Genomic DNA, 27,015 nt, shown 5'->3' with positions numbered 1-27,015 from the left:
GTGGAAGATATTAATAATTTTCTCTCAAGAGCTGGGTTTAATAGGGTGCCATAAATAAGGCCTGGAGGCACCTATTGCTCAATGAGAAAAAAACAAAATATTGAATAACTTCTCACAAAGTGAGCACCATTCATTCTGCGCACTCAGTGAGTGTCCTGTGGAAAAATTAGTATGTGAGCATGTAATTAAAGACTGCATCATAATGCATATACACATGAGGTTTAATTAAGGTTGTATGGGCAACCTTATTTCTGCATTTCCCAACTTTAAAATGCTTGACTTTGCAACCTTAAATATGTTCTCTTTAATGTAGATTTTGTATGTGTGATACAAGTATAGAGAAGATGATCAGAGAGCAATGTTCAGGGTGCTAAGTAGAGACCTAGGTTCAATTCCCTCATCCACCATAGATTCCTTTGTGACTTTGGATATGTAATTTAGTTTCTCTATGCCTAAATTACCCATCTGTAAAAGGGTACAATAGATGTGTTAAAGACTGTAAGGCGCTCAGATACTGAGATAATGGGGTTATATAAATATCTATGATAGAATTCAAAGCCCCCATCACTGTAGGATCTATGTGATCTTACACAAGCTTATATTTCAGTAACTTATATGTGACCTACCTCCTAGCCAGTTGAATAAACTAACACTGCTTCAAATATTTGCTTCACTAGGCAATTGGTTCCCAAACTTCCTAAATGAGGGTAACTTGGAGAGATTCTACTTCTTCTTGGCTTCATTAATGGTGGTGAACACCTTGGGGTTCTGGACCATTTCACACAGGTAAGTACCAGAAAATGAGGATCTGACACTTCACGAGTGTGTGTAGGATTTCTCATTAAAATTACAAGTAAACCTTATAACAAAGCAGTGCTGACTGAGCAGCCTAGAGGTAGTTCATTGGATTACCATGCAGAAGGTCAGAGTTCAGGATTTTCCCTCTCCCCATTGGAGAGAAGAGGCTTGAAAGTACTTTCACTGGGATAAGATTAAAAACAAAATATACATCCTTTGTCCCAGTTGTTGAAGGGGTCTTAAAAATCTAAAATTCTGTGAAGAATGCTAACACTAAAGATGGAAGGGAACTGTTTAGGGGAATGTAAGCATAATTGGATGGAATAGAGCAAAGGAATGCATAGGGAATATTTCCTGCTTCTCAGCTGTATACTAATGTCAGCTAGACTCCCTGGTGGAGATGTTGGAATGACTCAAGTCACTCAAATGCAGGAATCAATTCTATATTGCCAGTAGGCCTTACATTATATAATCTGGGGGTTCCCAAACTGTGGCCAATAGGACCACCAATAATGTTTGCAAAACTGTCGGGGACATGGTGCTGTCTCAACCTCCTTGTTTCCAGCTGCTGAAACATGTTAAAATCCAAAAATACACTAAATACTTAACTAATATTTTCCCTGTAATCAACAGTTGTCATAGGGATGCTATTCAGTCCCCAACAGAGGGACAGGCAGCCCACACCATTGCAAATGGGAAGGGAGGGGTCCAACATGAGGGGAGGGATAGCTCAGTGGTTTGAGCATTGGCCTGCTAAACCCAGTATGGTGAGTTCAGTCCTTGAGGGGGCCCCTTAGGGCTCTGGGGCAAAATCAGTACTTGGTCCTGTTAGTGAAGGCAGGGGGCTGGACTCAATGACCTTTCAGGGTCCCTTCCAGCTCTCTGAGATAGGTATATCTCCACATATTTATTTAACAGATAAAGTCTCTCTATTAAAATGTGATTCACACTATTAAAAACATCAAGAACCCTTGAGATAAGCTAAATGAACTTTGCTAATTTTAATTTCTATGATTCTTCTGCTGGAAGGCTGGTAGCTTGATATGGGCACTAAGTATTCTTGAAGTGAATACCTCTGAGGGAAATGTGCTTCTAGTAACAGGGCCTGATTAAAAATCTGACTTGTTTTATTACAGATTTCCCTAACTTTGCAACACCAAGGACCACGCTGGCATCTTGCCAACCACATAAATGCCATATCTAATCCAAATCTGAATTTATACCACGAGGCAGCAACTAGAGGGTTAGCTCTGGACTATATTTTTTACTCAGATTCTTGCAATGGATAGATCAATTTCATCTCTGTGTACCTCAGTTTCCCTCATATAAAGTGGAATATTATTATCCACAAGTTCAATAAAGTGTTTTGAGGCCCATTGCTGAAACATACAAGTACGAATTATTCAAAAAGTACTATATTTTCCTATGTGTTAATTTATTTCATGCCTGTTCCTTTAAATGATCAAGACTATAAACTACTGCCTAGTTTTTCTACAGCACTTTTCATCAGTAGATCTCAAAGTGTTCAATATCTTCATTAACGATCTGGAGGATGGTGTGGACTGCACCCTTAGCAAGTTTGCAGATGACACTAAACTGGGAGGAGTAGTTGATAGGCTGGATGGTAGGGATAGGATACAGAGGACCTAGACAAATTAGAGGATTGGGCCAAAAGAAATATGATGAGGTTCAACAAGGACAAGTGCAGAGTCCTGCACTTAGGACGGAAGAATCCCATGCACTGCTACAGACTAGGGACCGAATGGCTGGGCAGCAGTTCTGCAGAAAAGGACCTAGGGGTTACAGTGGACGAAAAGCTGAATATGAGTCAACAGTGTGCCCTTGTTGCCAAGAAGGCTAATGGCATTTTGGGTTGTATAAGTAGGGGCATTTCCAGCAGATCGAGGGATGTGATCATTCCCCTCTATTCAGCACTGGTGAGGCCTCATTTGGAATATTGTGTCCAGTTTTGGGCCCCACACTACAAGAAGGATGTGGATAAATTGGAGAGAGTCCAGCGGAGGGCAACAAAAATGATTAGGGGGCTGGAGCACATGACTTATGAGGAGAGGCTGAGGGAACTGGGATTGTTTAGCCTGCAGAAGAGAAGAATGAGAGGGGATTTGATAGCTGCTTTCAACTACCTGAAAGGGGGTTCCAAAGAGGATGGATCTAGACTGTTCTCAGTGGTAGAAGATGACAGAACAAGGAGTAATGGTCTCAAGTTGCAGAGGGGGAGGTTTAGGTTGGACATTAGGAAAAACTTTTTCACTAGTAGGGTGGTGAAGAACTGGAATGGGTTACCTAGGGAGGTGGTGGGATCTCCTTCCTTAGAGGTTTTTAAGGTCAGGCTTGACAAAGCCCTGGCTGGGATGGTTTAGTTGGGTTTGGTCCTGCTTTGAGCAGGGGGTTGGACTAGATGACCTCCTGAGGTCCCTTCCAACCCTGAGATTCTATGATTCTATGAAGTGCTATTATCCACATTTTACAGATGGGGAAAACTCAGGCACAGGGAGGGAAGTGACTAGCCCAAGGTCACACAGCAAAATCCCAGCAGAGCAAATCCTTAAAAAGGAGGGTCATATTGCTTTGGTTTTTTTATTTGCAGATACAGCAATCTGAATCAAGAATATGACCAAGGGTTCAGAGGAAGCATCCTTGACAAGAAACTTCTGCAGCATGAAAATTCTCCCAAGTTTTATGACAGTGTCCTAGAATATTCTTCCACTTTATCTCCTATGGAGACAGCCCTATAAAATTTTACCCTTAATTGACAGACCTGGCATCAGAGTGCAGTCTACCTGCTTTGTTGCAGTCAGTCATCTGGAATATTTTAATGAAACTGCCTATGTATTTATGAATGGACTTAGCAATAATACCGATTTGTTGTTATATTTTTTACCAAGTACCACAAACAACTGCAAGCTTAGGGCCTGTCCCTGTAGCTGCTCCAGCAGCATAATTCCGGTTGCTGTCAATGAGAGCTCCACAAGCAAAATGGCTACAGAGCAGAGCCTTTTAAATGGTGAGGGGAAACGTATAATGTGTTAACATATGTATTTAATTATGGCTTAAACCGAATAAAGTCACTTAGAAATTTGTTTAGCAAATCATTGAGTCACACATTTACATATAAACTATTTTAAAATCTTGTTTGGAGACAGTGTTGCGTACTACATGGAACAGTGGGTTGGAACTCAGGAGCTTTGTGTTCTATTCCCGGCTGGATGACCTTGGGCAAGTCGTTTCACCACTCCACACCTTGATTTTCCCCTCTGTAAAATGGGGATAATACTGACCTCTTTTGTAAAGCACTTTAAGAGCTACTAATGCAAAGCACCCTGTGCGAGAGTTAGGTGGTACTATTATAATTATTTAAATAACCCCAATTATTTTGCTCATCAGATGCATGCACAGGAATCACTTCACTCATCACCTCTGGAATACAGTAGCTGTTTAACAACCTCACCTGGCAAAAATACAATGGAGTTTTTAAATGTAAGAATGCTATATCCAACCCCCCTCCCCCAACAGATTTGGAAATAACTCCCTACTTTGGAATTTGACATGTTGACAGTGAGGCTACTAATCATTCCCTTGTCAGCAGTGTCAGGGGATTTTAATGACTACAAGTAGGTGAGACCCTTTTAAAATCTCACTGGGAACATGAAACAGTTAGCTTCACAGTTTTCTTCCCTTAAACACTATACTGGGGGATTTGCTGTACAGGGTACATCTACACAGCAACAAACAAACAAAACCCCCACAGCAGTGAGTCTGAGAGCCCCGGTCAACTAATTTGGGCTTGTGGTATGGGGTAAAAATAGCCATGTAGTCATTCAGGCTTGGGCTGGAGGCTGAGGTCTGAAACCCCACAATGGGGGAGGACTTGGAGCCCCGGCTTCAGTCCAAGCCTGAATGTCTACACTGCTATTTTTTGCTTTGTGGCCCAAACCTGAGTCAGTTGACCCAAGCTCTGAGACTCGTTGTTGCAGTATTTTTTGCTGTGTAGACATATGTGCCCGTAGTGGTTTGGAGGGAGGAGGACTGCCTTCTATAAAAGTGATAGGTTCTTTTGCAATAGGGCTTGCATCCAAGAACTGACCACATCTGTCACTGATGCTAGGCAGTGCTTATGCCAATCTGTCTGGAGTGTTATCCAGAAACACAGCACAAGTTTGTAAATATAGATATTCCCTAGATATCTATTACCCACAATACAAAGGTGATACAAACCTATAAAGAAGATGATCATATTTAGTGAATTATAACTTTTCCACTGATACCTTACACAATATAGCTGGTAAGATTCATTGCACTTTTATAATGATGATGGGCAATCTCTCATTACCAAGTTTGATCATCTTCCATGGGAGTTATGGGTCCTCAGGTGGCTAATGAGGCCAATCCTTGAACCACAAGTTCTATTACAATGAGGGCAGATGTTTTCAGGCTCAGCAGAAAGCCGTTGACCATGACTGGAGACCAGTCTCTCCTTCCTCCTGCGCCTCTTGTCCACTTCGGCTTGTCTGTGAGCAAGTTCAAAATGCAGGGGACCATCACATAGGACTTCACTCCATATTAAGCGACCCTGGGCAAGTGTCTCCCAAGTGTCAATGTCAATATTACACTTTTTTAGGTTGTCCTTCAGCAAGTCCTTATAATGCTTCCGTTGTCCACCCACATTATGGTGCCCTTCTTTCAGCTGAGAGAACAGGACCTGTTTTGGGAAGCGATGGTCTGGCATCCGGACAATGTGACCAGTCCAGCGGAATTGCTGATGGATGATCATTGCCTCAATACTGGTGGTCTTTGCCTCTTCCAGAACACTAATATTGGTGTGCATGTTTTCCCATTTAATCTTCAGAATCTTATGAAGGCACTGTTGATGGTGCCTCTCAAGGACTTTCAAGTGGTGTCTATAGGTTGTCCAAGTTTCGGACCCATACAGCAGTGTTGGGAGAATAACGGCTTGATAAACAAGAAGCTTGGTGTCTGTTCGAATGTCGTGATCTTCAAAAACCCTGTGCCCTAAACTAGAAAAAGCTACACTGGCACAGCTCAGATGATGTTGAATTTCTGCATCAATATCTGCCTTGGATGAAAGATGACTTCCAAGGTAGAGGAAATAATTGACATTCTCCAGTGCCATTCCATTGATTTTGATAGATGGGGCACGTAATACCTCATTTGGAGAAGGCTGATAGAGCACTTTAGTCTTCTTGATATTAAGAGTGAAATCAAGACATGCGTAAGCATCTGCAAACACATTCAAGATAGTTTGAAGATCTTTCTCAGAATGGGCAAAGATTGCGTTGTCATCAGCATACTGAACAGCTTTCCATTCATTCTGTAAATGATTTCAATGCCAGCAGTAAACTTCACAGCAATTAGGTAAAGAATGATGGCAATAAAAACCACAAACATGGTTGGAGCGATGCTACAACCCTGTTTGACTCCTGTTTGTACTTTGAAAAGTTTACTTTGGGAGCCAGTGCTGCTCAGAACAGTCACTTTCATGTTATCATGAAACAATTGAGGACATCGGATGTCCTGATAAATACATCAATCTTAGAAAGTACAGTCCAGAGGGTACGGCGATTCACTGAATCAAAGGTTATATCAATAAAAGCCATGTACAGTGGTCGGTTTTGCACCTGACACTTTTCTTGTAGCTGCCATGCTGTGAAGATCATATCTGCCGTTCCACGACATGGTCGGAAACCATTCTGTGACTCCAGTAAAATTTCTTCTGACAGGGGCAGAAGGCGGGTTGCAAGGATCCATGTCAGAACTTTGCCTGCAGTGGCTAGGATGGAGATGATATGATAATTTCCACAATCCACGTTATCCCCTTTCTTGAAGAGGGTGACAATCAGGGTATCCCTCATTTCACTGGGTATCTCCTCCTTTATCCAGATTTTAAGGATAAGCAGGTAAAGCTGCCAAATTAGCTCTGGTCCACCGCTTTTAAAGATTTCAGCAGGGATCCCATTTGGACCTTCTGCCTTGTTCTTCATCTGCTCATCCCTAAATGGTATCTGCTAACCTAGTGAATGGGAACCTGTTTGCCACTAGGGACTGGTCCCAGCAACTATTCAGCTTTCTACTACCATAGGTTAAGGTGATCTCTCTTTATGTCATGGGGTGGTGACCTGGTACTGATGAGCCTGGGTTCAGTTCCTGCTGATGAACACAGTGGCTATGTACGTATATATCTACAGTCTCCTATATATTCACACTGATGGGCTTCAAACTTTATGAGAACAGTTCATGACAGGAGGAAAAGTCTGACATCTGGTGGCAGTACAGAATGCATTCCAACTACAAATATCAAACTATCTATTGTGATGGTGGATGTATCGTATCCCCTTCCCCTCACAAGGGGAAGAAAGTTAACTAACTCCCTGCAAAGGAAAGAAACCCTGCCACAGTCATGATGGGAGGAGCAAGCAGCTCAACTTCATTGATGGGGGGGATGTGAAATGATTTTGAGAGGGGCCTTTCCACCCAGCAGCATCTCACTTGCATCCTGGACCTGGGCTGAAGAGGACCCTGTTTCTAGGGCTGGGTAGGCTGCAGTAGTAGATTTGCTTTTGGCTAGAGGGCTAAAGAAGGGAACTATCAAAACAATAGAGATTCCCTCCCTCCAGAGGAAGGACTTTAAGGCAATGGCCATGCACCTGATGGAGAGGTAGGCTAGGTGTAAAGTATTGTTTACCCCTTCTTAGCCCAAGTGGTTATAAAAATTTGGGTTCTAGTGGATTCTTTACCTTAGGAGGATGGAATGAGATGTTTCTATGATTCAGTTCAGTTACTTATCATGAAGATACCTAAAGTCCTGTTTCCCCGAATGCAGCAGGGATGAAACAGGAGACAAGTTCTTTGTTCACAGAAGTTCACAACTCCAAACCTCTTTCCAGCCAGGCAGCACTTAGTCCAAAAGCTCTTTCTAGCTTTTTTTCCCTCAGGATCACACTAGCGATTCTTCTGTGGCTGTTTTTTGCTTTCTGCTGCTTCTCTTTCACCTTCTCTGGTGTTTCTCCCTACCTATATCTTATATAGACACACAGCCCCACCAATCTGCCCTAACCTCTGCATTGTCTATATCAGTCCATAGAAACCCCATGGGCCACATGGTTCCATTTCTACTCAAGCCTTGTCATGTGTCTGTGCTGTGTTTTGGCCGGTGGCTCCTGTTGTTTCAGCTATTTTGTTCCATCAAGGAGCTCAATTGCTTTTTACACTTACCCTGAGTAAAAGACACCCACCAGCTTCAGCAAGGTTTAACCCACTGCATAATAGTATTTATACCATGCTTAGCATGATACTTGACAAACTAGCAGACAAGCTTCTAGGTGCTCGGGAGCTCATTAAACAAGAATACTGAGATTCTAAATCACCAAGAGTTATTGATCAGGTCTCCACTGCATGTGTAATTGCACAGCACTCTTCCACTGTTTTGTCCCAGCATGCACTGGATCAGTGTAAATGACTTTGTTGATTCAGTCTCATCTTTGGAAGAAGCCAAGTACTCTTCATGGAGCTGGGCTGGTTAGTTACAAAGGCCAAGGGGGCAATGTAGGGGCGGGAGATGCGAATGAGTGTGTAGAGTAACGTAAAGAGAAGCTCTGGAATGTCAACATAGCCTCTCTTTGCCCAGGATATTGTTAATATATGATAGTTTCTGGTAGGAAAAACAAATGTTAAGGCCCAGTTGCCTATGCTTGTTGTCTTATTTGATATTTGTACTGTACTGTGAGAAGTAAATCCAGGAATACGTACTCTAATCCTTCAATGCAAGAGTTCCAGTTCTGAAGCACGTTGTGAATGAACAACCAACTAGCAGAGGTTGTGCACTTAAGGGATTGGATCATTCCAGAAGTCTTGATTTAAGGGGTATGCTGTCTAGCAACCCAGAACCTGGCTACTCAAACAGTTGCTGTGTACACAGTAAGTAATATACCTAAATTCCATTTTAATATTCATGGATGTTGCTGGTTATCAAGTGTTCATCTAAAGGGTTAAATGTATATGGTGCAAAACGTAAAAAAGAGACCAGTTGTGTTCCAAACAATTTCCTGGGCACCACAGTTAAGGCGCAATGCGTGGGACAACATTTCAGGTAAGGGAGGGTGGAGAAAGATCACTGATGAGGATTAGGATATCCATCTGTTAACTTTGCGTTGACGATAGAACACATGCTCCCTATTGGAACAAGATGCATTAAAAGAGCAATTTCACTTCCAGTGCCTAGCAACAATGTCATTGAGCACCTGCAATAGTTTAAACATTAAGTGTAATTGGCTTTGCTTGACACAAATCTGTAGTTTTGTAAATAAGAACAGTTCAGTTTCCATGTAATACCAATTAGCTGAAAGGAATGCTTTGTTTACTGAAGTCTGCAGCTTTGCAGAAGAAAGATAGAGTTGTTAAGGCTAAGTACTAGACTCAGAAGATATGGGTCCTATGCCCTGGCTCTGCCACAGATTTTCCATGTGTCCTTGGGCAAATCACTTAATCTCTTTGACTCACTTTCCTAATCTGTAAAATGAAGAATAATGTTCCTAGGTGTCTTGGGAGCTCTCTCCAATGATCTTTACAAAGAAATTTAAGGTCTTCAGGTGACAGTACTTTACCTTGGTAGAACACCTTCTTTTTGTCTGCTGTACTCTTACAATAATAAGTTGCACAATAATAAGTCGGGGGAGGGATAGCTCAGTGGTTTGAGCATTGGCCTGCTAAACCCAGGGTTGTGAGTTCAATCCTTGAGGAGGCCACTTAGGGATCTGGGGCAAAAATTGGTCCTGCTAGTGAAGGCAGGGGGCTGGACTAGATGACCTTTCAAGGTCCCTTCCAGTTCTAGGAGATTGGTATATCTCCAGTTATTATATTACCTAGCAAAGTTCCCTGGCTCTGTCATGGGATGATTTTTTTTAATTGCACCTACTACTGGAGCTTGAAAATCCTCATGAATCTGCTAGAGCCATTGTCTCTGTTCATGGAGTGATAGAAGAATGAGGGAGTGAGCTATCTGACCAGAAAATGGGTCTTGTTCTGTTTCTGTTGGAGACCTAGGCTCTGGAAGAGAGGCTATTTAGAAGAAAGCTTTGATTGCATGCCTAGAAGAGAACTGTATATTTTTTTAAACTTCTTTGTATTTCCTTTATCTTCAATGTCTGAAAAGCCAGAAGCATCAACTTTCTAGAAACTACAACATTCACTGGAAGTTTGCCTTAGAAATGGGTAGGCATTCTTGCTTCACAAGAGGCACTTTCTGGGGCAATGTTTCCATTAGCATGGTTTCTTTTTTGTCACTAATGTAAGTCCACTTTAAAACTAATGCAAGGCACCTCACCATGCCTTTTTGTCATTAATCGAATAGAAATTATCACTTCTCTTCTACTCTTCTGTCTGTAGCAACTCTTGATTTGGAATTACTATTCCATTTGCCCAGCCCCTTTAATCCTTTTGATTTTAAAAGTCCGATTCCACCTGTGACTGCTTCTCTAAGTATAGCTTTCCTTGATTCAAAGAAGTTTTCTATTTCTATTGCATGATTTACACACTATATTTGTACTGGCACATGGTAAAGCCTTAAAGACGACCTGCACATTCTTACTGTACACAATTCTCTCGGCTTTACCAATATATGGTAACAAGACTAAAAACCATTCAACTAATTAAGCTTTTTTTTTTTTTTGCGGGGGGAAGATCCTGAGATTTCTAGGCCTACTGAGATTGCAGGCTGTTCCATGTTATAGTGTGGGGTGAGAGCACTGTATTAGAGCACCATAAGCATCATGTTATACATCCACCATATAGGTTGCACAAAAAGGTCTTTCTTTTTAAAAATCATGTGACGTAGTGGCTTTTATTTACGTCCTGTTAAGATTAAAACATGTTGCAATATATTAAATACCAAAGTGACTAGAGATTGCTGGAGCTGGATCTAACCTCTTCCAAAGTTAAAGGTTTTGGGTAGAACTTTTTGCTGCAATTTGAAATATGCTGGTTCAACAAACATTTCACAAAAAAGTACCGGTTTCCACTTAACTTTTTTTATGAAGGTTTTAGAGAGAGTGCAAGAGGCAGATACTGTAGCCTGGGAGTTGGGGTACTGGTTTGGGAGGTGGGAGATCCTGGTTTAAGTGCCTGTTCTTTCTAATTTGGCATGATCTAGAAGGAAAAGCTCTGCTCTGAATCAGGCAGAGCTGAGATTTGAACCTGGGTCTCCTGCATTCTAGACACAGATAGACACACACAGGCCTCTCTCTGAAGAGAATGCTGTTTTTTGTGAAAACATTTGAAAGGTTTTGGTTTTGTTCCAGTGCAGAATGAAAACAAATCTCAAAACCTCAAAAGTTGCCATGAAATGGAATTGTCATCCTCTGGTTAGCTCTAGTTTTGGGCCTATATGATTTCTTTTATAAACAAACAAAACACTACAATAACTTACTCCTATGGGGTGTCTTCATGTGTTTGGCAATACACTGCTCTTGCTGCTATTATGTCACCAGCATTGCATTAGCAGGATCAGCAGTGAGGTAGCAACTAGAGGACTGCAGAGGTGTTTATGTAAAAATGCATTGTAGTCTCTTTCAGCCTAGCTATTGGGGTGGATGAGAAGGTAGGGTTATGCCACTTATTGCAGTGAAATTGGCTTTCTGGAAATAATGTGGCTAAAGTAATAACCAATCTCCAAAAAAGAAGGCTGTTTGCCTTAGTGTAGCTGAAAAGAGGAGGAACCAAACTGAATCACAAATTCATTTACAAAGCAAAACACTAGATTGTACATAAACTGAAAATTTGAACAGACCAGGGCAAAAATTCTGTTTTTTAAACTCTTTTGATTTCAATTGAACAAGCAATACTGGTGATTCCAAAATTCAATGTATCAGTATGTGGAGCTCTTTTCTACTGTCCTTGGATCATTTGTTTTGAAGTATTTGATGCATATGATGCAAAACACATCCCCAGTGGAGGAGACATGTAAGACGCTGAATAATAGAAAATGGTGCTTGTGTCCTGGAAACGGGAACACAGAATACAATGGAATAAGGAGACTTCACTGAAGAAATCCCAAAGGTGCAGATTATGTAGATATTGCAAAAGGAAAAGGTAGCTTCCACAAGAGGGAAATCACAATTCTATTCCCCTCCCACTCCTTTCAAATGACTTTGCTGAGAAAGTGATACCTTGTTAAAATACTTATCGTTTCATTGTAGAAAAGTTTGCTGTTTTGTATTTTGGCATTTTTCAGGTATTGTAGCATTTTACTGCAGTGCATCCAACACTTATTTCTGTAACTGATACTTGAGCTCCTACAAACATGCATACACATGCCTCTTAGAAATTTTGTTTCAGAGAAAAAAGTCTTGATGTTGTGGGAATGAAGTATTCCAATTTTTTGTTTTGAATTTTTAATGTTGTATGATATACTTTTTAAAGAGTCCAAATCAAACAAAATATTTTGCATTTATCAAAAGGAAACGTTTTGATCATCAGAAGAATTTTCTTTCATGGAAAATTTTGAAATTTTGGGGTTCCATTTGCATTCTGAATGAAGCCAGATTTAAAAAATCTCAGAATTTTTCACAAAATCAGAATTTCCATCCTCCACACAGTTCTCATTATGGGATCTTTGGGTGAAAGTAAGGAAGCTGCATAAGGCCATGATATGTGTGTTATTGGATGTGTATACGTTGAGAGAATGGACCTGAGTGGTGCCCATTTTGGGAAGTGATTTCTGGGCAGGATGGCGCAAGACTGCATTGAGTCTGTGGGAACTAAGAATTCATTCTCTTGTTGGATTAAGGGAAACTTTACAGACCAGAGTCCTGTGTTCCATCCTTTGGAACAGGATAGTCATGTTAGCTGATGGTCTGAATTGCATCTATTAGGGTTAAGATCTATTAGTGCGACAGTGTGAACATGTAATGGATGAATGTCTCATATCTGAAATATATAATGGGAAGAGGGTTCTACAGATAATAATGCTGGCTGAAGTATTTATAGTGAATTCAGCACATTTTTTTCTATCTGTGAATTACCTTTTAACCTTTATCAGAGAGGTAGCTGTGTTAGTCTGGTTCTGTAAAAGCAGCAAAGAATCCTGATGCATCCGACGAAGTGGGCATTCACCCACGAAAGCTCATGCTGCAAAACGTCTGTTAGTCTATAAGGTGCCACAGGATTCTTTGCTGCTTTTAACCTTTGCATATTTTGTTCATCATTTGATTAATGGTTTATGTGAACTATTCTCTGCCATTATTACTTTGAATACATATTATAAATAGTGTATGATTGGTCAGATAAGTCACATGATATTGCTACTCCTTTCTGACCTGTGCAGTTAGCCAAAATTCAGGTTTCTGCAGGTTCTTTCTGTTAGGAGGAGAGAAAATGATGATGGAGTCAGGTATTCCTCTGCAATCCTGTTGTTTACAAAGAATGCAGTTAATATCCTGTTTCCCTGAACACTGCAGGAATCAGATGGGGCACAGACCAAGCCCCTTTCCAGCTGGCACTTAAACCAAAAGCTCTCCCTCTACATTTTTTTTTTCCTTAAGGCACGTTCCCAATGGTAGTTCTAGCTGTGTCCATGACTTTCTGCTGGTGCTGTCTCTGATTCTCTGGTGCTTCTCTTTGACTCTCTTACACTTTTTTCTGTCACACACACCTGTTGTTTCAGCTTCCATAAATGGACTTAATGGTTTCTTACAACTATGTTAAATAAAAAGTGGTGATTACCCCACCAGCTTTGAGGAGCTTTAACCCAACCTGTAACAATATCATTTCTGCTCTCCAGTTTTGAATGGCTTCTAAAATCACAAAGAGCTTTCAAGCTAGCAACATACATACTTGAGTACTATTCATATACTCACTAGCGTTCATGACACATACCCTTTCCACAAACATTTGCGCATCCTGGAACACTCATGGAGGGTGATGTAAGAGTCCCAAATAATTAGCAAAGCAAATTTGTGGTTTAGTCAAATGTTTGTGAATACTTTTCTGAGGTATCCACACAACTCTGGTAATGAATGAAGCATGTGGATCCTTTAGAAATACTTAGAAACAGTGGCCCAATTTAAATTATTTATTGAACACTGAAACACAAATTGCACATTAAATCCCCAAGCTTCGGGGGGGCGGGGTGAAGTGTGTCTCTCTGGCAGGTCACATAACACCAGTCACTCAAATGTGTAGTCAGTGGTACCCCTGCACATACGTAAGTAAGGCTGCTTGACACCTCTGAGAATATTTCTGATGTTAGATCTGTGGTAAATGAGCACATGGTCCAGAATAATTAATGGTAACACTTCAGTCCTTTTTGACAGAGCTGTGTTGCTTATGCAATTTGCGCTGGTCTGTCTATTTAACTACAATCAGCCATGCCTGAAAGACAGGAAAGAACAAGATGGACAAGTGTGTCAGTGAGTGAACCTCTTTGCCGTAATTAGAAATGCACAGGGAATAAATTATCCTCTAATTCAAGCTGTCCAGCTCACGCTAATAATAACAACCCAAGAAGCAATCTGTTTATAAAAATCAAACTACATTTGTGAGAACGTTTCCTGCAGCATGAATCTCATCATGTAGCATTACGTCAGTTTATCATGTATAAATGTCTTTATCAGTGCAGTTTCTGTCTGGAAGACATGTTGATTTTGTAGATGACTTTGTTATTGATTACTTAGATCTAGTCAAAATTACCCTGGCCAGAGGATTCAGAGCTAAACATTGATCCTCTGGGCTAGCTTCTCTCCTGGTCTAATTTAATTGAGTTAATTGACATTAGATCAGGGATAAATTGAATACAATTAGAGCATGGGTGACTTGGCCTAGGAAGTTTGTGCTCAGTAGACTCCTTTATACTTCGTTCTTCTTTGTTCCAACCACTGAGAGGAAGGGTCATTTCTGTGGAGGATGGGAGAGAAGTCTGTTCTTTTTATGTGTCCCTTCAAAGCACTTTTCATGTGAGGCTCTCTTTGTGCTTTAGAAATATTGGTAAACTTGACCTGGTAGCACCCCTATGAGGTCAGTTGGTATTATCACCATTTTACAGAAGTGGAGATTTAAGTGAATTATCTGGGCTATTGTGTGTCAGAGCTGGTGGCAGAAACCAGATCTCTTGTCTTCCAATTCCTTGCTTCAGCCCCAGGACCAGCTTTCCTCCACCAAATCAGATGAAACTGCATAGACTTTTGGCACGGTCTATAGACATCATCCTGATGCAACCATGTTTGGTTCACAGGGAGCTACATCGGTGACAATGCTAGAGATAAACTGAACCAAAACTCTGCATAGGAGCATGCCTGAACTTCAGGGAAATTAGCCTTCGAATCTTAACGTTAGGGCTCAATGTCGTCTCTAAAGGGAAGAGATATAATTTCATAGAAATAGATTATAAGGGCCAGAAGGGATCATTGTGATCATCTAACTTGATCTCCTGTATAACACAGGCCATAGGACTTCCCTGAATTAAAGCTTGTTTGAACTAGAGCATGCCTTTTCAGAAAAACATCCAGTCTTGGTTTTAAAATTGCCTGGCAAAGAATCCACCACAACGCTTGGTAATTTGTTAACCTTTACTATTAAAAATTTGCTCCTTATTTGCAGTCTGAATTTGTCTGGCTTCCAGCCATTGGATCTTGTTAGACCTTTGTCTGCTAGACTGAAGAGACCTTTATTATCAAATTTTGTTCCCCATGTGGGTACCTTTAGACTGTGATCAAGTCACCATTTAGCCTTCTCTTTATTAAGCTAAACAGATTCAGGGAACTCTATCACTGTAAGGCAGATTTTCAAATTCTGTAATCATTCTTGTAGCTCTTCTCTGAACCTTTTCCAGTTTATCAATATCCTTCTTGAATTATTGACAGCAGACCTGGACACAACATTCAGTAATGGTCACACCAGTGCCAAATACAGTGGCAATATAACTTCCGTCCCCCTTCTCGATACTCCCACTGTTTATTCATGCAAGATTGTGTTAGTTCTTTTGGGCCACAGAGTTGCACTGGGAGCTCATGTTCAGTTTATTATCCACCATGGTTGCCAACTTTTTTATAGAGTCCCCCATCTTGCAAGTATGGCCTATGTTCTTTGTTCCTAGATGTATAATTTTACAACTGGCTGTATTAAAATGCATATTGTGTCCAATTTACCAAGCAATGCAAATTGCTCTGTATCAGTGACCTGTCTTTCATTATTTACCACTCCCCCAATTTTTGTGTTCTCTGCAAATTTTAGTGGTAATAACTTTGTTTTCTTCCACATCATTGATAAAAATGTTAAATAGTGCAGGGCCAAGAGCTGATCCTGAGAACAGGGCCAAGAGCTGATCCCATTAGACTGGTCAGGGTTAGGGTCCAAGATACTGGAAAGTGGGAAATTGGGTTATGGGTGACATGTTCATCCTATTCGGTATTGCAACTATAAGAATAACAGCTAAATGTCTTCCTCCTCTGAGTTCAGTGCCAGAGAGGGAGACTGAGGACAGGTCTACACTACAGAATTACTTTGGTATAACTACGTCATTCAGGGATGTGGATTATTCACACCCCTGAATTATGTCGTTTTACCGATTTAAGCACTGGTATAGATAACACTGTTGTCCACTCAATTTAGGGCACCCTGCCTATCCCCTACCAAGGGCTCAAGGTGTGACCCAATCAATTTAGGCACCCCTACCCTTCCCCTTCCAAGGGCTCAGGGTGTAAGGCTCCTATGCTTACCCAGGGGGCTCAGGAAGAAACATGGTCCATTTAAGTACCTACCCTTTCCCTCAGGACTCAGGGCTCTATGGGTCTGCAGAACCTTTTCCCAGTGAAAGAGCCTTACATAGTTGTGCTCTAAACATCTATTTATTAGCAACACACAGAGAATAAATATACCAAGCAAATCTCTCATGCTCACCACTCCCAATATATAGGCAAATTTCACCCCATGTCTATTCAGGATCCACTCATCTGGGGGTTCCTGGTGATGCCTCTGCACGTCATGGTCATGCAGAGGGGTCAGAGTTCCAGCAGCTTGATGTTGAGCTGCAGTCCGGAAATGGTTCCCAAAGAGCATTGCTTTTCATTTACATTATATAGGTACAACTAGCTCCCTTCTTCAAATCTACTAAACCTATTACATTGTCCCACACTCCTAAATAACAAAAATGTTAACCAATTACACACTGGCACCTGTGTGTTTTCCTTCCTGCCCAAGTTTTTTACATTTTATCTTTGATGCCCAAATTGTAACTTAGTTGTAACCTGCTCTGTTTATGCAGATGGTCAGCATAAAAATGCTGGTCTGAGCTTATCTTACCATTTATTGAGTCTCTTTCAGTATCCTCCCTAATTTTTCCCAGTGCCTGGGTGTCTCTACTTTACAGCCTTGATGGTTATAACACTCGTTAGGAACGTTCCTGAGGTGGGGGTGCTTTATCAGCAGCAGAACATTGTTTTTTCGATTTTAGTGGTGAACTCCCCAAGTTTCAGCCAAGGCTGTTTTAACTTGGGGGAAGGGGGAGTTGATCAGGTCTCAGGCCTACAGTGCTATGTCAGCAGGAGCGCTTCTCCTGCAGATATAGGTACTGCCAGGGGCGGCTCCAGGCACCAGCACGCCAAGCACGTGCTTTGGGTGGCAAGCCACTGGGGGCACTCTGCCAATTGCTGCGAGGGCGGCAGGCAGGCTGCCTTCGGTGGCTTGCCTGTGGAGGGTCCGCCGAAGCTGCAGGACCAGCGGCCCTCCACAGGCAAGCCGCTGAAGGCAGCCTGCCTGTCGTGCTTGGGGTGGCAAAATGCCTAGAGCCGCCCCTGGGTACTGCGCCTCTCACAGGGGAATGAACCACACCGACTGGAGAGCTGTCTCCCATCAGCTTAAGTGTCTTCAGGAAAGTGCTAAAGTGGATGTAGCATTTTAAGTGTAGACCTGTCCTGAATTTCAGAGACAGCTTGAAACTACTGAGCCCCAGAAGCATCTAGCCCAAGTGGTCAACTGTTTTTGCTCCTGAGCTGGGCCCTGAGTCTGATCAGGTGATTGTTCCAACACAGTATCTGGTAATAGACTATATGGGCCTGATCCTGCAAAGTGCTGAGTGCTCTCAATTGATTTCAGTGGGAGCTGAGAGTGCGTAGAGGCCCGCAGGAGGGTACTCAACACCCAGAAGACCCTTCCAGAGTTACAGTAAGAGTGAGAGAATTAGCCTCATAACATGGAGTCTATAAACTTGAATGCACTGTACACACTTTAAAATTGGGAAAGTAATCAGGGTCTAGGATTAGATTTGTTACTTATCGTCCTTTAGAGCCAAAAAACATAAAGAAACTGCTCGAAATTGGAACAGCTGTCATGAAGCATCTCTGACATTTTTAAGCAATCTGGGATCTTTGGATGAAGAGTCATGATAGTAACTGTTTTTCTGGAATGCTCAAATATACACATGAATTTTCTCTGTTGGACAATGTACCTGAAAAGAGAATACTAAACACAAGCAGTCACCCTAAAAAGTACTCATTGTTGCCTTGGATAATAGTTTGCTAGCTGCAGTATTTCTTACACTAAGTGTGTGTAGCAAGGCCAGATTCTGATCAGGAAATTTATAGAGGTACAGTTTAAGCAACCAAATGCTCTTTCCAGGGCCTCTGGTTTATTTACAGGTGTCTCTTCAAACAAAACAGTACAAATTAGAAAAGTCACTGGCCATTAATTCAGAGCAAATAATTTATTCAAATGCAAAACATGAAATTGTCAAATTAAGTCACCATTCCAATTTATTCATGTTCATTTGCCCCCCACAAAAAAAACCCACCTTTCTCTGAACAACTCAGCTTGACTGTCTGAAATATGACATTTGTACTGTCAGTTACCATCCGTAAGTCATGTTTCTGTTCCCTGATTGGTAACAGCACAAATTGCAAATTTAGACCATAACAATCAAATGCTCAATTAGACATTTGTTTTCCATTACTAATCAAGCTTCAAATCCATCCTCGCTTGTATTTGTGCTACTAAAGTTTTTCACACTCTGGTTCTCTGATACCCAAAAGGAATTCCTGAGCTCACTGAAGGCCATGGCAAAACTCCCATTGACTTTAGTGTGGCCAGGATTCACTGTTGGGGCTTGTCTTCACTTCGGGCTCAATTGGCGCTGCTGCGATTGATGCAGCGGCATTGATTTAGATGGTCTGGTGAAGACACGATAAGTCAATGAGAGAGCATTCTCCCGTCGACTTCAGTACTCCACCTCAACGAGAGACGGTAGCTATGTCAACAGGATAGCGTCTCCTGCCGACGTAGCGTGGTGTAGACACTGGGTTAAGTCGACGTACTTTACATCAACTTAAGTTACGTAACTTACATTGACATAAACTAGTGTAGCCAAGGCCTGGTCGCTTAGGGTATGTCCACACTTCAAGCAGAGGGTGTAATTTCTGGCTTGAAAAGACATATCCGAGTTTAGAGCTAGTGCACTAAAAATAGAGTATAGCAGGAGAGGCTAGCTGCCCCGAGTAGGTGCCTGTCTGAGATGCTAGGCATCTCGTTAGCCCCCTCCCACTGCTTATGCCGCTGTGACTATGCTCTATTTTTAGAGTGCTAGCTCAGTTAGTTCTAAAATAAATATACCTCCTTGAGCTGGGATTCTCACCTCCAGCTCAATGTCAGCGTACCCTTAGGGTACATCTATGCTGTTGCAATCAAAGGTGTGAGCTCTGCTCAGGTAGGCATACCCATGGTAGCTTCAATCTAGCTGATACAGGTAAGAATAGCAATGATGCTGCAGAGGCAATGGCTTCTGTGTGGACTGTGCAAGCCCTCCTGGCTACATATTCGTGTTGCTAACCTGCACTGGGGTCCATGCCACCACGTCTTCACTGCTATTTTTAGCTAGAGTAAAGCTACCACAGGTATGCCTGCCCAAGCTGCAGTCACACTTTTGATTGCAATATAGGCATCCTCTCAGTGGTGGCACTTTCTCTCTTTCCTCTTTGTTTCCAGACACGAGCAGGAGACTAAGGGCAAGTCTATATTACTGTGCTACATCAGTTGCTGTAGTGCCTCTGGTGAAGACACGCTATGCTGATGAGAGAGCACTGTCCCATGGGCATAATTACTCCACCTCAATGAGAGGCAGAAGCTATGTCAGCAGGAGAACGTTTCACACCGACATAGCGAGGTGCAGACACCGCTTTAAGTCGATGGAACTTACATTGCTCAGGGGGATGGCTTTTTCATACCCCTGAGCAATGTAACTTACATTGACTAAAGAGTGTAGACAGATGAAGAGCAGAAGTCAACAGAAGTAACTAAGCATTTAGTGCTACTATGGACATTAAAAATAATACTATGGACATTTTTTGTGTGAGCAATTGCTACAGTTGCCACAAGGATATTATTAAATGCCTAGCAGACGGGAGGTAGTCTCCATGATATTGAGTGAGAGGGGGTAGGCAATCCTGTTATTAAGATATGGTCCATACTTTGAAAAAGTCTGATATGCGGGTGCTAACAGAGCATGACAATGTACACAAGGGAACATAATTGAAATGAAATTTGCTTTTGAATGACCATTAGTGGGAAATTCTGCCCTCTCGCCTCCAAACACACTCATGCTGTTCTCTCAGCCCTTCTTATAGCAATAGATAAAGCACTAACTTTCTTCACTTTTGACAAAACAATCCTGGCTCACTTTTTTTTTTTTGTCACATGGCACCATAAACCAAAACTTCAGATCCCTATATCCCCACACAGCTTAACATTGTCCCATGAGTCTTTTTTCCCCCCAGAACTTATATGAAAACTCCTATTATCTTTGCGTTGTAATAATAATTTTTATCCTTAACACCACCCCCCCAACAGCATTTTGTTCCTGAGGTCAGCACTGCTCCTACACTGCACCAACACAATTGTTTCCCTCTGTGTTCATCTCCCCTTGCATTCCTTACCTCAGAGATCCCCTGCAGCATGAGAGAAATACCCTGTGTTTCCATCTTTCCTTCCCCTCTGCATCATTATAATATGTCCCATTTTGCCCCCACTCTGTTCTGCTCTCCAACCCAAACATTCTTGAGAGCACTTGCTTTCCCAACTCTTTCACGTACTCTGCTACCCAAGCTTGTTCTGCACTGTAATATTACAGAAATTCCCCAACTCTGAGCACTGGAGAAGGACTAGAAAAATAAGCAAACATTATCTGTAGGATTTGGTATAGAAGAGCATCTTTTCAGTGATTGTAGTTTTCAGGTCTCTTCTATCTGTAAGGGGTGACCAAAGCAATGTTTCCAACAAAACCCAATGCAGTGGCAGGCTCTCACTACTCTTTGTCGTACCGCTTCTTTCTGTCACTGCCAGTTAAGTGATGCCTCAGCTGCATTTGAGGAACAGTGGGGACATCCAGTGGTCACATGGGTTAATTAATTGCAGCAGAATCCTTCAGCAAGCTTAGGGTTTCCAAGTGTTCTTATCTTCCTAAGGATACATTTGACTTGTTTTTCATCACAGATGATTCTGCTGTAAAGTGGCTGACAGAGATTGCTTTTGGGTTTGATTTCTTTCTTTGTGGATGTGTGCGCATTGTGTAAGTTATACCTACCAGCGTTTGAAACCAATAAATGGGGTCATATGCAGAAGAAAAGGGGACATCTTGTAATTGCAGTCTAAATCCAGGAGGTGCATTCTGAGGAGGGAGTGGGAAAAACTATAGCTATTTTGTTAAATGTAAAATATAGGAGCATTTGCTATGCATGTTACTCTTGTCTGGCTATTGGATGGCTTATGGGGAATGAGTCAGTGTCTAATGTACGCTTCACAAAAACTACTGTAAAAATTGGCACTAATTGACTCACTCATTAGCAGTCTCAGCAGAGAAAAAATTGACAACTCCCCTGTCGTAGTGTTGCCAACTCTTACTGTTTTTATACACTCTAAAATTACAAGATTTGCAATGAGAATCTAAGCTTTTTTTTTAAAGTACATATTTAGCCCTTATGGTTATGGACAACAGCTTGAAAACATGAAGGGAATGCAACTTAAATGCTCAGAAACCAGGAACAAAAAGATCCCTGCCCATTTTTTTTAATATCATGATTTTTAAACCATTTTCATGATTTTTAGAGGCTGGACTTGTGATTTTTGTTGCTTGAAGCTGAAAATACAGCTGTCCTCTCACCTTTAGAGCTGTTTTTTCCTTGCCATGGTGGTGACACATGGCTGGAGCAATGTGTGGGGGAAGCTTGTATGGCTTTTGTTTCTTGTCTAAACTGCTTCAATTTCCAGAGCTGTTAACCTGACAGCTTAGAGAGGAAGGAGGATTCTCATAGTGAGGGTGTTAGCCTCAGCGTCAGGAGACCAGCATTCAAGTCCTGGCTCTGCCACAGACTTCCTCTATGACCTTGGGCAAATCACTTAGTCTCTCTCTGCCTCAGTTCCCCATTTTTCCTCAGTAAAAAGGGATAACAACACTTCCCTACCTCTCAGGATTGTTGTGGGGATAATTATATTAAAGATTATGAGGTGCTCAATACTATGATAATGAGAACCAGAAAAATCATACTACAAAGTTTTTTCACAAGAAATATTTATTTGAAATACTATATACGTCATGAGAGAGGTGGAGAAAGATGACAGAGGGGTATAGAAGTTTTATCGACATGAGTTTGTGATGACTTTGATGGGAGAGGCCCATGAGATATTCCTGTCTCCCATATGAGGCAGAGAGAGCATTTATATAAAGCTACCCCCTACCAGGGTACCATGAGGCTGATACAAGATGAGCCACTCTGAGTTCTGGCCAATGATGGACCAAAGTCCTCCAGTCTTTCCTTGTTTTATTGATCATTTTCCATATCAATGCTGCTGCTGAGCTCTTTGCATGCCCCACTATGGGGGCGGGGGGAGATTAAAATGCATTGTGTACTGAGCATGGCAAGGCTTCAGCAAATCCTGTACCCTGTTAGGGAGTTCCATAGCATGGGAATGTGAGCCAAGAAAGCCCTGTGCCATTGGCTTATGACTTTTACCCTGTCAGTAACACTGTCTCAGTGGATTGTCAGGCTCCACATTACCTCACCATGTGCTGGTGCAGCAATTCCTTCCCTGCATCCAATGGCAGCAGGAGAGACCAAATTACCAAATTGGCCCCTCCTGCTTCCTTTTCAGAGGAAGGATAATCTTTGGCTCCAGTCTTGGCTTCTTGGGCTGTTGGTCTTCAGATTCTGCAGAACTTCTAGCACAGAGGGTCATCGCAGCCTGTGTAGGGTCTGCAGCTGGGACCTGGTATTGATTTTGCAGAGGGCAGTGGGGAGAAGGGCACGGTCACAGGTGAGGATGGAACAAGACTAGTCCTCGGAGGTTTTACTTCAGATTCAGCCCCACAAAATCCAGAATTGGTCCTGGTCACGCCCATCCAATTTCCTTCTCCATTTCCTCCCTCTTCCTCTCCTCTCTCAGCTCTTAAGCCCTAGTCAGTCTAGTCATTCTCCAGGCCCTGAAGCATCTCTCCCCCCAGCTGCCAGAGATCCTCATGCTGCTTTCTCGTACTGCACAGCTGCTGCCCCCGGCCCAACCTATCCCCCTTTCCTCAGTTCTTCCCTGCCTCTAGCCTCATCTTCAGACATGTCCTGCTTTGTTACTGCTGGTTCCTAGACTGAGGGAGGAATTGGGAGCCAAAGCTGGGCAAACTAGGACCAACAATGGGAGGAAATGTGGAGTGTTAGGTTGTGCTCTTCTATTCCCCATCAGGCAGGTTGGATCTTTCTTTTTTTAAGAGCCCCATTCCCCCAGTGACCAGAAACTTCCCCTCCTCTCTAGTGCATCTCCCTGCCCCTCAGTGGCCTATGGAAAACTCTGAAAATTGGATAGTTTTAGTGATATCCACCTCAGAATTAGCCAGTTTCCAAAGGATGAATGAGTTATGAGCACAACTCTCGGGGAAAAGAGACACTGTAGATTGCAAGGAAGCCATGAGCACTCTCAGTATTTTCCCCTTAGCAAATCAAATCAAATCCCCAAGGTACCCTTAATTAGAGGTCACTCTGGAAAATTTGGGCCTAAGTGACTCAGTGGCAGAATTAGGAGTATAACCTGTCTCCTGCTCCACTGTTCTAGTAACTAGGCCACACTCCTTTCCCAAAGGAGTTGCTTCTGATATTGTGTGTTTTCAAACAACTTACAATAATATGCATTTGAAGTTCTTTCTATTCCAGTCCTGCCAACAGAGAAGTCTAACGACTATCATCAGTAGTGGATATTGCAAAGATATTTTTCCTTTCTTGAGATGAGCCGTTCCATTTTTTTGCTTGAAGTTTAACTTGATTATGCATTCATTAAAGAGGAGTGATGGCAATGATTAAACAAAAACATCTTTAAAATGCAGAGTTCATTTCAACCCATTTGGTTTTGTTACACACAAATTGGATTTGCATTGCATCCCGCACAGCAGGTACTCCACTTGAAATCAAAGACAGATGCTTTTATGGGATTAGAAAGAATATCTTGAGGAGTTGGGGGGGTGGCGGTGGAGATTGAGAGTTTGGGGGTTTTGTTTTTGTGTTTTTACTTTTTGTGTAATAACATTAAAATGAATAATGATGGCATTGCTGTTTTATCTATCTTGAGTATTATTAATATTATTGTTCACTTACAATTAAAAGGAAATGAGAGCCCCATTGTAAGTTGAGTTGTTGACAAAACAAAAATATTTAATTTTGGATTCCTTTTCTCATAAATATCTAACGATACCTGAAACTATTTGAATTTTAATTGTAAATGGCTTAGAATGAAAATATTTGACTGTTAACTGAATCATATCAAGTGAGGACATTGAAAGTTTAGTTTGAAATTAAGCATTAATTCAAATGTCTCCCCAAGAACTGACATTAGAACTTTAACCCATTCACTGTAGACATGAGGGGGAAGGTCTGTTAATTTTGCACGTTGTGAAGACATGTTCCTGAGACTGGGATCTTGTGTGATAAATAGGATAATTCATTTTCTCTCATGGGTGATCTCAAAGGAAAACTGAGATGTTCCAGGAAGTGACGCCAATGATTCAGAAGGTGCCATCATGTGGATGACACTAAAACCAAGATCCTGACCGCTTCCTTAAAGCTCTTTCTGCACTTTTTACCAGAGTATGGCTATTAACCCTGATGCTGGCAATTACATTTTACTTATTTCAGTTGGACAATGGATTCTTTGTGTGGTATAGAGCTGTTATGCACTGCTAAGCAGCTGTCATCTTTAACCCCTGAGAAGGCTTCAAAATAGCGATGTAATGGGTTACCTAGGGAGGTAGTGGAATCTCCTTCCTTAGAGGTTTTTAAGGTCAGGCTTGACAAAGCCCTGGCTGGGATGATTTAGTTGGGTTTGGTCCTGCTTTGAGCAGGGGGTTGGACTAGATGACCTCCTGAGGTCCCTTCCAACCCTGAGATTCTATGATTCATCCATGAAGGGCTGATCTGGCAGGCACTCTGCCCAGACATCCTGTTGACTATAATAGCATTTCTGTGTGTGGCGCACTTGCAGCATCAGGCCCTTCTGGCCTGATTTTTCTAAAGTAACTAGTAATTTTGGATGATTTAATTTTTGAGTCTCTAATTTGAGACACCTTAAAGAGGCCTGACTTTCAGAGAGTGGGTGTTGACACTTTCTGAAAATCAGGTTTCTTTAAGGTGTCTCAGATTGGGCACCCAAAGCCACCAGTTAAGCAGAAAACTTTGGCTGTAGTCTGTGAAGTGCTTTGTGAATCCTTTGGGATGAAAGATGCTATATAAATGTAGGCTGATTAGACCAAATACATTCCTGGTGTAACTACTGTGTATATAATGATCGCATTATTCTGGATACTCTGGCTTACTGTCACTTACTAATAGCAACCTTAGTTACAAAAGTGGTTGCTAAACAACTTCCATAATAACCCCCTGATTTCATATGTTCTTAACTTTCTGAAAGTCATTTTTTGAATTGAAATATTTTATGTTTAGTCCTTAAAAAAAAATTCCTTCACACAATTTTGAGACATGGGAGTGTGAAAAAAATATCCTTCCATTATGAAAACAAAACAAAAAACCCGCTAGCCACACTTACTGGAATAGGGTCAAAATGGGAAACTTCTCATGACTATAGTTCAAGGAAGAAGAGACTGGAGGTAGAAGGAAGAAAATATGTGAATTATTATTTGAATTGCAGTAGTGCCCAAAGGCTCTGTTTGGGTTGAGGTTCAAACACAAAAGAAGACATTGTCCTTAGCCCCCAAAGAATTCTTAATTTATTTTGAAACCAGACAAAAGATACAACAATAGGAGAGATGATTCGAGAGGGGGCTGGTGAACAGGTGAATCATCATCATCGAACAGGGTAACAGTAAAATCACATGATTATCTATACTTTTTGTGCACAACCTGGTGGTTCCAAGCAGTTTGAATTCTTAGTAAGTTAATAAATAAATTTTGTCAATATCAGCTCATCTGGCTTGGCCCTCAAACTATCTATGGTTGGATAGACTCAGCTATTGAACTCAAACTCAATGGAGAGATTCCAACTGATTTCATTGGGCTCTGTATCAGGTCCTGATTTCTTCTAGGTCTTGCTTCACTGTGCATTCTTTCTGACTGACTTGACCAGGTAGTTAGGCAGGATCAGGGAATGCTTTTCAGAACAATTTGCATCTGGATTATTGAAACACACAGCGCAAAACTGCCAATACAAAATTGCTTTGATATTAAGGTCAGGAGAGTTTGAGGTGTTCATAAAATTGCAGATCCCATAATTAAAAGTTTCCTGAAATGTTTGGATCCAAAATTCTACCATATTGTGTACGTTTTCGATGAGTGATCACAGAAATAAGGTTCTGCATGAGACTGCATTCTGGTCACACCCATTTACCTCAGTGAGGTTTGGGCATCAAAGCCTAAGTGTGAATGCTAAATTAGTTATGGACAGGCAATTAAAAAGACAACCCTGGGAAACTAAATAGAAGCATATTCTTTATTGCAACATTAGGGTTCCATAATTAAAAAAATCACAAGTCAGAAAATGAAAACCTTAAGATTCTGAAAGGGATGTTAACTCAGCCACATTACACATCCAACTAGTACTTCTTCCTCTTCTTGTTTTCTGGTCAAATATGTAACTTAACATATTACTTTTTATATATAGGATGCATGCAATAGAATTAACATTGCTAAAGAAACACCAATTTTGCATTTTTTTTGGCTA

At 41.5% G+C, this 27,015-nt stretch overlaps 1 protein-coding gene across 9 annotated transcripts in view; it reads left to right on the top strand.

Moving 5' to 3' along the window:
* SLC15A5 (solute carrier family 15 member 5) overlaps window positions 1-3,874 on the top strand; it is a 66,049-nt gene extending 62,175 nt beyond the window's left edge. For 8 of the 9 annotated variants that reach the window (XM_045016955.1, XM_045016970.1, XM_045016931.1 and 5 more), the window contains exons 9-10: window positions 678-786; window positions 3,407-3,874. In XM_045016955.1, coding sequence (XP_044872890.1) covers window positions 678-786; window positions 3,407-3,554 — 257 coding nt within the window. In that variant the 3' untranslated portion in view covers window positions 3,555-3,874. Of the gene's footprint in view, window positions 1-677; window positions 787-1,934; window positions 2,059-3,406 lie in introns of those variants that run through there. The other variant, XM_045016948.1, reaches the window with a different exon arrangement.
* The last annotated feature ends 23,141 nt before the right edge of the window (window positions 3,875-27,015 follow it).

This window comes from Mauremys mutica, chromosome 1, assembly GCF_020497125.1.
Source record: "Mauremys mutica isolate MM-2020 ecotype Southern chromosome 1, ASM2049712v1, whole genome shotgun sequence".
NCBI lineage: Eukaryota > Metazoa > Chordata > Testudines > Geoemydidae > Mauremys > Mauremys mutica.
Note: the sequence above shows the minus strand (reverse complement) of the source record. Positions and strands in the feature narration are given on the sequence as shown.